At 36.9% G+C, this 12,925-nt stretch overlaps 1 protein-coding gene across 9 annotated transcripts in view; it reads left to right on the plus strand.

Annotated features, from left to right (window-relative positions):
• Positions 1 to 12,925, plus strand: part of RBMS3 (RNA binding motif single stranded interacting protein 3) — a 1,359,637-nt gene that overhangs the window by 1,216,576 nt on the left and 130,136 nt on the right. For all 9 annotated transcript variants that reach the window (XM_047738838.1, XM_047738869.1, XM_047738849.1 and 6 more), the window contains one exon: positions 5,851 to 5,957. In XM_047738838.1, the coding sequence (XP_047594794.1) occupies positions 5,851 to 5,957 (107 nt within the window). The remainder of the gene's footprint in view (positions 1 to 5,850; positions 5,958 to 12,925) is intronic.

The raw sequence follows: 12,925 nt of genomic DNA on the forward strand, positions 1-12,925 counted from the left end.
TCAGAGGATTCATGTTGAACATCTAAGATCTATTCCTACTTCCTCTGTTAAAGAGGCAGTCACAATCCAATCAGTGATGTGTTCAGAAGAATCACCTGAGGATCTGGTTCAAATGCAGAGTTTGATTGGATAGATCTGGGGAAGGGCCCAGATTCTGCGTTTCTAACACGTCCCCAAGTGCTCCCAAGTATGGATCCCATTGATGCCTGTCCTTGGACCACACTTTGAGTAGCATCACTTTCAAGTATTATTTATTATTATTTTGCACCTATGTGCAAAATGCTGTTAACAATATGCACACACATGTGTGCACACATGCATATATGCATATATATAAACTTCATTCTTTGTTACAATCACTTTCAAACTCAAGTGTGGACATTAATTGCTACTGTTGAAAGACTTAACAAAAACAGCATTCAACCTAGGAAAGTCAGCCAAGTAAGCACTAGGTAATTCCTCTTTGAAATGAGGTGAAGTAGAGTCAAGGAATGCTTTCCAAAGAACATGGATTTGAGCTGCATTCTGAAGGCTGATTAATAGTCTGCCAGGTGGAGGTGGTGTATGGGGGAGGCCGAGGAGGGAAAGCTGGGAAGGGAAATTCCAAGCATGAGAAAAGGCATTTAGACATGAGGGGACTTTAGGCACAGGAGTGGGAGGAGTCTGGCTAAAGATGAGATCAAGGGAACAGATTCTTCTCTTCTAATGTCAGGGTTTGGGTTTTATCTTGTAGGTATTTAGAAATCACCTGAGAACTAGAAGATTATATAAATCTTAATTCATCTAAGTCACTGTTTGCTCTTACTCAATGAAATCCACCTCCAAACTCCCCAGGAAACTAACAATCATAATTACATGCCTAAATTCAAGGAAAATATTACAGATATTCCATCCTTTTTTAATTATACATTTAAAAATGTGTTTCTGGAATTGTATTTTTTACTTCATTTAATAAAAATTTTGTGACCCTGCTTTCCCATCATAATCATCTTCAAATCAATAAAGTGACAGCAGATATTTCAACATAGCGATGTCAATAAATATAAATAAGTCATTACCAACATCTGTAGTCTAACAACTTATGAAGCAGATCTTCGAATACTAGGTTGGCTAAGATTTGGAACCTCTAAGACACTGTCAAACACAACTCACAAAGGCATCTCAGTTGAAAGTTTCCAAGAAAGTCTTTCCCTATGGCTTTTTAAGTTTCTCTTAGTGTTAAAAATATTGTTTTAAAAGTTCCCTTTTCAATAATGAAAAATTCAAGGTAGGTCTACAAGCCAGAATCTCATAGTCTATGTATAATTGATCCTTAGCAAGCTAAAATATTGTGATTTGGTAATATTTGTTTCAAAGAAGCTTCTATAAAATTTCTCTGTGCCAGTAGGTAGAAGAAATCCTAAAGCTAATGATTCATTCTAAGCCTTTCTTTTCTTGTCAGTGCTGTCCCCCTGATTCCATAGTGTCCAAGAGTTCACCAAGAAAGTCTTTAAATGTATGTGTGTGTGTGTGTGTCTGTGTGTGTGTATACATGTCAAAGAGACACATTTTGGGGTGGTGAATTTTGCTTGCCTACAATGTGTAGATAGCACTGTACTTACCTTAGTAGTAAAATACAGATTTGCTGGATTTAAATAGCCAATAGATCTCTAGCAATTAAATAACAAAAAATAGTAGTAAGAATAATTTTTTGAAAACACAACAGAAAAAGGAACAGGGAGCATTCAGGGTAGGCAATGGAGTGTTAAGATACATAAGAGAACATGACTTGTATCCTACTCAGAATATTAGAAGTCGAACTTTGGTGAAGATTCAGGAGGGGAACGGCCGGAAGGTCCAACGACAAGCTGCAGTCAGCAAGACCATCTTGGAAATGCAGATCCTCTCAATGAGCAAATCTTTTCACTGTTCAATTGCAATGAGTCAGTTGCACTTGCACTGAGTCAGTTGCAAGTTCTGTGGCCAAACCAGCTATGGAGTTAGAGTGGGACAGAACTGAGGAACAATAACCCAGTTGATTGAACACTCTGAACTCTGACTCTGCCAAGTAACTAGGTTTTACAGCTGATGTATGGGCAGTGGCTAATAAAGATGCTAGGCAATAATGATAGTTGTGGCTAATGTGGATTTAATAATCATTTATGTACCATATACTGTTTTAAACACTTTTCACACATGAATTTATTTAATCCTCACAACAGCTGTCTGAGGTAGGTGATATTATTATCCTCAACTCATACATGAGGGAAATGAGTCACAGAAATATTAAAAAAAATTTAAAAGGTGTCTGGTGTCTTGTAGTTAGTAAGTCAGGGAGCCAGGAAGCAGACTGCTAGACACCGAAATGCACCCAAACTAAGTGTCAGAGCCTACAGAAACAAGGAACGACTTCAAGCAAAGTCATTATCATATCCTAGACTATTAGAATCAGTATATGATGTTCTCTAAAAGAATCTGTTTTAGGAGACAATAAAGAGAATCCTGCCTCAGATAGTAGAAAGTATGACTCATGAAAGTTATTATCCCAAGAAACATAAAAGGTAGAATCTACATTTTTTTAACAGTAGGAAATTTAAGATATTTCTAGATTTATTTGCCTTTTGTGAGAAATTTGTACTATTGCCAGTTATAAACTCACATGTCAGCATGACCATCCCGTTCGAATGAGTGAATATACCTTGAATTTTTAAAATATCAAGAGAGAAAATATCCTATAGTGAGGAATGATGATGTATGTATGATGATATATATGATATATATATAAATCATTCCTCACTATAGGCACATACTTATATATGCTTTTGGAGTCTCACAGGAAATTTTCTTTAGTGTAGAGTTTCAGGATCCTTGATTGCATTTATCCTTTCAGTTTTTCATCTGGAGAAAGAATTTAGACTACTTCAGTGTGATGGCAGCTCCTGTCTGCAGACACTTCATGATTCAGCCTTTCCTTTGTGTGATTTCTGTGGCTTCACCAAAGTCACTGAAGTTGGAGGCTCCCAAAAACAGACAGTTGAGAAGCACTTGTGCTCTGTGAGGAATGACATTGGTTGAGTTATGTGCCAGGATGAGTTACATATTCCCACATGCCTTCTCCATAGGGAGGCAAGACATTTTATATTTCATTCCACCTAGCCAATTCCGACCTTCTGTCTGTTTGAGTCAGTATTTCCTTCAATATTGGTCAATAGAATTCTGCTGCTAATAAAGAATAAAAGGGTTGAGTAAATACTACTGCCACTTAAAGCTAAATGATTTTCAAATATTTATTTGTGGTTACCCACTCATTTCTTTTTCCACTATTGATTTTGGAGACAATTGAAAATCTCATGAATTCCATAATCTTTTTTTTTTTTTCTTTTGCATTATCCAGGTTAGTGAACATAAGCAACCTTGCTGGAGTGGATATGGGGAGGAATAGGTGTTGGGGAAAACGATAGCAGTTATCTATTAAGGTTATAATATTACGTGTCAATTGCAAAATTTTATTGATATGAAACAATGAAGATTCATTTAGCTTACATGTTTGTGGGATCATCTTTATTGAACTCACCTGGTCTGTGGTCAACTGCATGTTTATCTGTGTATCTCTGATGATTTTAGTTGAGCTCACTCACATGTCAGGGTCGTAGTCATTGGATGATCTACTTTGGCCTTGGCTCTGATAGTAGGGATGACTCCTCTACACTTGTATCTCATCCTTCCACAGGCTGGGCTGAGATATTCATGTGGCTCTGCAGAGAAGCAAAAGAAGCAAAACTCAATGCTTAAAAACACTTCAGTGTTCTGCTTGTGCCTCATTTGCTAACATTTCATTGGCTAGAGCAGTTCACATGGGATCAGACCAAGATTCGGAGAACTCAACAATACTGCATGGCAAAAGGCAAAGATAGAAGGAGGGATAAAGAATTAAAATAATTTTCCTTCTACCTTTCTAAGTTCTTGGCTAAGTCCCCCCACCCCCCAATAAAAACATATGAACAGAAGAAAAAAACAAACAGAAGTTTAATAACATATATGCCTCTTGTATGGAGATACCCAGGAAAACCTAGTAACTCCCTGAAATAGCCCCAGTCACCGTCACCATCTTCAATATGGTCTTCAGCTGAAGACAAAAGGTGTTGGGGAGGGAGCAGGGAGGCCAGTTAGAGGAGATTACAAAAAAAAGCACAGTAAACAAGCGTAAGGTTGTTGCATAGATTTAAGTCCTTTTATCTTTACTGATAGATAAAAATTTCTTGAGATTTAGAGTATTCTTTTCTTCCAGATACAAAAAGGGAGATACTGTTACAAATAGAGATTTCCCTTATAAGTGTAAATGTCTCTAACAAAAGGGTAACTTCTGGTCAGTTTTCAGAGCTTTTCCTCTATCTGTTGTTTCTTAAAAATAATCAGGCTAAATTAATCCTTATGCCAAAGAGTTATTTTTTTGAGGGGTATGTTTTGTTCCTCTTCAACCATTAATACAATCAATCTTCAGAAGAACACATTTTCCCAGGGGGTTGGGAGAGGGAGGGGTTGACTTTAATTTTCAGATTATAAACTTACAAATCAATATTTGTTTTATCCAAGCAAATAATAGCAAAAAAATCCTCCTAGCCATTTAAGACATTGACCAAGTTTTTTAAACCATATGGCTTTCTTTTTATTCATTCATTTTTAAATATATTTGTGGTAATCACAAGCAGCAATTTTTTTTAGTCAAGTAGGGATGTGGAGGGGGCATCAGTTCTCAAAGAATAAATTTCTCCTTGTTGTGTTTTAAAAGATTATCTAAGTTAACTTAAGTCACCCAGGACCACATTCCCCCCCAGTCCAGGATTCTTTTCTTAGAGCCATATCCTTTGACTATATTTTATCATGTGGGCTCATTTGATATTCAAATAATTGTTCTCCCTGAGATACTGACTAGATTTCACTGGGAAATTGGAGAGAAAGGGGTTCAGTAGACAATCAACTTCTAGCCGTTTTGAAATTGCAGAGGTTAATGAGAAAAAAAAAACTGATTTGGTTGTAATTAGCAAAATGGCTCCCTTTTTAGAAGGCAACTCCTAAGGATCTCTTTCCAAATAGAACCCTACAGTTTCTACTGTGAAACATAGTTACTTTGAGGGGGAAATATTTATCTACACACAAATACTGGTTATGAATATGTTTCTAATATGAAAAAGCAAAATTCAATGGGTACTTTTTAAAGATCTTATTGGCTTTATTCAAGGATTTGTGAGTCCAGCAGCCTCTCCTCTAACAGGTAGAGAGGAGCTCTGAGAACCTGTGCAGATGGGAGGCTTCTGCAGCAGAAGAGAGTGGGAATAAGAAAGTTATAGTAGCAAAAATTGGATTGGTTGTGGCGAAGTCCCTTTTCTTTAGGGATGGCAGGGGTCTATCAGGTCAATTACCTCACTAATGCTTATCAGTGACTCCTGATTGATTGGTTTAAAATTCCATTTCTGGGAGAGCCAAAACTATAATTAAGTTAGGTCTCGATTTGGTGACATGGAGCTTAGTATAAGTGACTCCATTTTGGACCCATCATCTGGTTTTTAGCATTGATATAACAGGAAGGAGTCAACATTCCCCTCTTTATTTTTAAGGCAAGTTCACTTTCTGCTTCAACTGATTTTTTTTTTCAACAATATTTTTTGTATTCTTTTATGGTCTACCAGTACTTTTTTGAAGCCCAGTTAGATAGAATAGCAGCCAACATAATTGAGACTAAAAGGGGGCCAACTATCTCTCCAGAAGCAAGAAAACTTCAAAAGATAAGCCTTACAAAGCACTACTGTGACTCAAAAATCACTTGTTTTTAGGGGTATTTGCTAATATAGAATTGGTTTCTTATCTTCCCAGCCCCTAGTGAGCCTTTACTGTGCAAATTTGCTGATGGAGGACAAAAGAAGCGACAGAATCAAAGCAAATACACCCAGAATGGAAGGCCTTGGCCCAGGGAAGGAGAGGTGAGTCCTGACTGACTTTTGCTCAGAAACATAGCAGTGGACATCCCTCAGAAGGGTGGCAAGACAGACATTTGGGACCCTGATGAATTCGAGTCCTGTAGAAAATTACATGGCTTTGAAGGGGACAAATGAGTAGGCCTATGTTAATGTACTCAAGATAAAATGACTTGAGGAGGAGTGTAGGACTTCAAAATTGACCTCAGTTCTATTCTATAATAAATTCTCTGTCTTTAACCAAATCTTAACCCAATATACACTCACTGAAAGAATTGATCCTTAATTGTGGGTAGCTATATTTTCAGTGAAATCAATAGTGAAATCAATGTTTGTGTTTGGGAAAAAACACAAATTTAGATTTATTTTATTCTACCTTTGAGATAGTCTACTTGCTCATATATGTGTATGTATGCATTTTCCCATTTGTTCATAAATGTGTTGATATGTATTTTATATATATATATATATATATATATATATATATCAGTATAAAATATGACATTTTCTGTTGGTCAAGAAAGAGGGAAAAAAGTTTATATACACAGGATTTTGTTTTTCACAATAAAAAAAGGTATTGAGCAGTTAATTATCCATTTACACTCTTAACACAAAGAAGTAGAAAAGCAAGCTTATGTATCCAATGACCCTTGGGAATGATTTCCTTTTGGTTATTTTTATTGTAAGAAGACAAGGAAAAGGTATCTGGGCTTCTAAGAGGTCTTTTTATTCTTTGTGAAATGGAATAGAGTTGCTTGAATGACTTGAATAAATGCTATTTTGTACCAAAGCCATAATTTCAACAGAAGAGCTTTATTTTGTATTTCTATTCAAAGCACCTACTTCATCCATTTCTCATTTAAGAGGCATCCCACTCGATGCAGCATTCACAGTTGTAAGGAAGGAAGAGGGTGGGGATTTTCTCACCAAAACCTTTAGCCAGTTTTTAGTTTCTAACACTGTTGTCTGTCTTGAGTATTTCCATGCAGGTCTCAAAACCCTTAAAGTATATAGTTACGTTCAAGTATTGTATAATCTATAACTCATTATTTTAAGACATAAAGAAGAGAATCACCACTGAACACTTGAAACTAATGAAAAAGGAATGTTTGGATACTTCAACTATAGAAAGGCTATCTGTGTTATGTTAAAAAAGGAAGGGAAATGGAATGACCCCTGTGTTTTAGGTAGAGGTTAGTGACCAACAATTAGCCCCATTGCCTCCAAAAGACAGCTGATTTCTGACAGTACTCATTATGACATCCATCCCATATCAAATATCTGTAGTCTAGAAAGACTCATTTGATCTTTTAAAATGCTATTGGGTCAAATGCTCACTGGTGAGAGAGATTTCTGGATCATAAACCATCACCAAGAAGCCTTGACAGTCAATTAGTTGACTTGGCAGTGATGACCAAAACCCCAGTTCCTGTCCCCCTAAGAACCTGAATTATCATATCCACAAAAGGGATGCCAGCTTCAGCAAGACACTGTACTTGAATCTACATTTCTTAGGAACTGAACCAATAAACATGAGAAATGTAGACAGAGCTGCCACTTTGCTACCTCATATAAATCTAAGGCTTTAGGTTGATGTCATGGTAAAGAACATGTATACTATTGCCACGGAAGCATTGTGGAGTCAAGTTTAACACCCAGAGCATCTTGTAGTTTAAATATAGGTTTTAAATATATATTCCTAGTCTCTGTTTTCAAAAGTTGCTGTTTAAGAGTTCTACATTTTCCTATTGAACTGTGAAAATCAAGGGACCTTCATAAATTTATCTGTGACCCATAAAAATGTATTCCAAGTGTGTAGACACATTCAGAGGAAAGAAATTAGGAAAACAAGTAGCATGCACTAAACATACGCTTGTCAGCTTGATTTTGAGATAAGCATGTTAATTTTTACATCTTGATTGTGGTCTTAAGTGTAGATACTCTGAATGTTGCATAACTCTGTGTGTCCATCATAATATATATTTTTGCTTCTATTCCCCTTGCTTTGTGATTGCTAGAGAAATTATATCAGCATGGTTGATAAAGTATGGCATAATGCAAATTATTCCTATGTAGGCAATATTTAATTAATTTTTATATACCAGGAAATTCTAATTACTGTATTTCATCATTTCTAAAACACATGTTTTCATGGTTGTTTTTTGACATTTTAACACTACTGAAATTGGTTCTCCTTTTATAAGCAATGGCATTATTACAAGACAATTTGCATTTGCTCCTATTAGTCACCTGGGGACACTTCCTACATTCTCTGTTTAAGGTCTTTGACCACACTGGCTGCATGAATTGAAACACTAACGAAAGCAGAGACCATGGGTCAGATTCTCAGGAGAGATTTTCTCTGTACCCTTCCTTCACGCAGTATTAAGACTGAGACATGGATATTCCCTTGAAGTCCATTTCTGATGGATGGTCTTGTTTTCCATTTTCTTTGTAGCCCTTTGGCATCCCAACTCTAGAAGATAATTTTGGGTGTTTTTTACTTGTTTGTTTGCTTGTTGGTTTCATTTTGTTTTCTTTTTTGCTTTTTGGGTTTTTTGGTTTTGTTTTGTTTTTGTTTTTATTTTGTTGTTATATAAAGTAATGGTAAACCTTTGAATCACTGTTGACTTAGATAGAATGTAAGATGATAATTTCTATTCTGTTGCTTCAGTATTTGGGATAATACTACAGAATGAGGCTCATGTTTTCTCTACCTCTCCCATGAAAGTCAGGTAAAAAAAAAAAAAAAAGAAAGAAAGTATTTATCCTGAAACGTTTAAATATCTTAGAAGTATTGGGCGCCTGGGTGGCTCAGTGGTTTAAGCCTTTGCCTTCGGCTCAGGTCATGATCTCAGGATCCTGGGACCCAGTCTTGCATCGGGCTCTCTGCTCTGCAGGAAGCCTGCTTCCTCCTCTCTGTCTGCCTCTTTGCCTACTTGTGATCTCTCTCTGTCAAATAAATAAATAAAATCTTTAAAACAAACAAAGAAGTACCTACACATGACAATTGATAAGCTAATTAAAATTTTAATTTATTCTGTAAAGCTATTTTCTTCTGAGTGTCATTTTGATAACAGTTCTTTTAACATAGTGAAATATATTTCTTTACCCCCCCCAAAAAAAAATCCAGTACTGAAAACTTTATACACATAAAGTAGTGTAAATTAGTAAGGTTCTGAAATACAAATATATGTTGCTGGACATATTTTTGCATAAGTGAAATACACAGGGATATTTTAAAGTCATTAACTAATCCCTCAAGTGACAACCAAAACTCTAAGTAGAGCAATCAGGGATTGGGGCTGTTAGGCCTCTCTTTCCCAGTGCTCTACAGTTCTCATCATTTCATTTCCTGATGCAGCAATCCACAAACTCTTTGGTCTCCGTATCTTTTTATCTTCTTAGTTCATCAAAAAACAATAAAGCCATCCCATGTTAACAAAAATATTTTTATGGAAAAATTGTATCTTTCAAAGATAATTTTTTGATAATAGCACTCTTTTACATTTTTGCAAATCACTTGAATGTCTGACAATAAAAGATGACCAGATGTGTATCTGCATCAGCATTCAACCTGGTGCAATATTCTCTTTGGTTTCATTATATGAAGAAAATCTAACTCCACATAAACATGCCATTGGAAAAGGGAGGACCTATGGATCTCCTAAAAATATCTCAAGAACCCTCGGGTATCCTTAGACCACACTTTGAGAACCACTATTCTAGAGATGCTTGAGCCAAGCATAGGGCTCATATTCAACTTCCATATACCAGAAAAACCACTCTGCTTGTTAAAATAGTAAAACATACTTCTTTCATTATGTATTAACTGCTGACACTAGTCCATCAGTGTGACCCCTCCACTCCTTCCATTATGATGCCTCCTGCAGAACCTCTTATGATCTCACAAGAATGGAGTGCTGGCTGGCACACCAGGAGTTTCCCAGGATGCTACTCCAGCATTTACATTCTGATTGGCCAGTGCTTCTGTCATAATGGTGATGCAATGTTTTTAATGTCACCCTTAGCTCAGAAATGGTTTCACTTTATCATCACTATGACTTTCAAGAAATGCAGTGGCTAGATATCCCATTACAGCTGAGGCCATAGTCTTTACTTCAAGCAGAATGTTTCCCAAATTGATCTTGTTAGTGCTCTTCCAAATGACTGGTCTGGAGTCGGGAATAGAATCTGGAATCAGCAATCAAAAATATATCAGGAGAGGGGAGGAGTCAAGATGGTGGAGAAGTAGCAGGCTGAGACTACTTCAGGTAGCGGGAGATCAGCTAGATAGCTTATCTAAAGATTACAAACACCTACAAATCCAATGGGAGATCAAAGAGAAGAAGAACAGCAACTCTAGAAACAGAAAATCAACCACTTTCTGCAAGGTAGGACTGGCAGAGAAGTGAATCCAAAGCGATGGGAAGATAGACCGCGGGGGGAGGGGCCGGCTCCCGGCGAGCGGCGGAGCAACGGAGCACAAAATCGGGTCTTTTTTTCTTTTTTTAAAGATTTTATTTATTTATTTGACAGACAGAGATCACCAGTAGGCAAAGAGGCAAGCAGAGAGAGAGAGAGAGGAGAAAGCAGGCTCCCTGCGGAGCAGAGAGCCCAATGTGGGGCCTGATCCCAGGACCCTGGGATCATGACCTGAGCCAAAGGCAGAGGCTTTAACCCACTGAGCCACCCAGGTGCCCTAAGTTTATTAGTTTTATCACAGCCAACTAAAGTTATGTGATCTGTTATGACCCAGATTATCTATAACCCAGATAATATGTTGTCTATTTTCATACCTGAAATCAACTTGTTTTCAGTGATGGATGAAAATTTCCCCTGTGCTTTAAATTTTTATAACTCTTGTCCATTCACAGCTACTATTAATAAAAATTCTCTCTAGTGCCAGTAAGTGAATGAAAGCCTGCAAAGATCAGGTGGGAGAATGGGATTTCTCATACTGTGACGAAGTCCATAGCCAAGAGCAGACAAAGTTGATAAACCTGATTCCAAACATCCAGCCTCCTCCTCATACTGCCTCAAGGTAGTAGGAGTAATTATTCATTCTGACTAAATCCATTTATGATAGAGACAAAGATGCCTTTTTTAGATTTCTAAGTAGATAGATAGCCATCCATAACAAAAGTTACATCCTATATTCCCACTCAAGATAAACGTTTCCTTTGAGATCCATATCTTAATTTTTATGTTTGCTTTTGTTTTTATTTTTTGAAAGAGTACACACAGAATTCATCATAATTCTGAATTTCAGCTGTGTCTCCATCACCATAATCACCACTACTCTTGTCAAAAGGCGTTTGCTCCTTCCATGACTTGTACTTTATGCTGTGTCCCCAGGACATAATGAGGTATAAGGAAGACCCCTTGCCCTGAATGTATATTAGAACTGTACTGTTGGGACGCCTGGGTGGCTCAGTGGCTTAAGCCTCTGCCTTCGGCTCAGGTCATGGTCCCAGGGTCCTGGGATCGAGCCCTGCATCTGGCTCTCTGCTCAGCAGGGAGCCTGCTTTCCCCCTCTCCCTCTGCCTGCCTCTCTGCCTACTTGTGATCTCTCTCTCTGTCAAAAAAATAAAATCTTAAAAAAATAATAATAAAACTTTAAAAAGAACTATACTGTTACCATGAGAACCCCTCTATCTCCTTATGTTTCCTATTTGCTTTCTCACTTTCTCAATATATGACTCCTTTTTGCAGAAATTATCTTTTAAAGAGAAGCATTCTGTTAGAAATAGATTTTTAAAATAAAAGGAGCAGTTTAAACAAAAAACATTCAGTCAGTCAATGAGCACTTACTGAGTGTACCCTATGTGAGAGGACACACAGGACTGGACATAATGGACATGACATAAACATACACACAGATTCCCCCATCCCTTTGGAACCTAAAATGGCAAAGATCTTCTCTGCCTGTAAAGTACACAATTAAACATTGGGTAGAATATAATTTAGTACCATGGAAGTACAATCACTGACTATAACTAGCTCTATCCCCTTACACTACAGTGAAAGAAAACCAAAGCCAGAATAAAAATATAAAGATAACAAAAGTAGCAGCCACAAGAATGTCAGTGCACACTTGTCTTGTTACTATTAACTGTTTGATTGATTATGTGTTTGCTTTTTGGTGTAGGTAACTGAGAAACTGATTTATATGCATTTACAAACCAGAAAAATTACCCCAGAGTTGAAAAGTTCCACCTCCTTACTTGTCCAGTAAATGCCCCTATGCCCCTGGGTATGGAATGGCACAGAGAGAATAATATTTAGAGGAGCAACTGGAGCTTGGGTGTGATAGAGTCAATCTTGTGTCCTCTCTAGTGCACCTAGTGAGAATAATAATTCTTTCTGAATTTTAAGGATTCATGTGTGTCAACATCTGTGATGTGCTCAGTATTCTTTGCTATTCTTCATATTTTACCAGACAGTCTGCCTTTGTGGTTAGGGGGCAAACTTGAGCATTTCAACCACAAATCCACAGCCTTTCAGCTGGGTGACAAAACTCATGGTTAAAAATGCATATTTGGTGATTGGGAGGGTTAACTGAAGTGTGAGGGTAAAGCCCTGAGCATAGCTCCTGGAAAATTAGAATCACTTCAGTATTAGCTATTATTATCACTCTCATAATATCATCAACACAACTCAGGACTTTTTAATCTGAAAGCCAGCTTTTCTGTATGTTTCTTATGACTCAAATGCTTGAGTCCTTGGTTTCCAATTTCATGTCATGTCTACTTATTTTCCAAATGGGGATTATTTTTAATTGATACAACATTCATTTGAAAGGAAATCTGCTACCAATATCATTTTTCCAACTGTATTTGACTTATTTAATAAAATATATTATAAAACAAGTAGAAATTAATTTATTTTCCCTTTGACCCACATTTTATTAAGGCTTTTAAAAGATCACATTCCAAATCATCACCTGCATTCCAAACACTATTTAGCATTGA

Source organism: Lutra lutra, chromosome 1 (genome assembly GCF_902655055.1).
Source record: "Lutra lutra chromosome 1, mLutLut1.2, whole genome shotgun sequence".
NCBI lineage: Eukaryota > Metazoa > Chordata > Mammalia > Carnivora > Mustelidae > Lutra > Lutra lutra.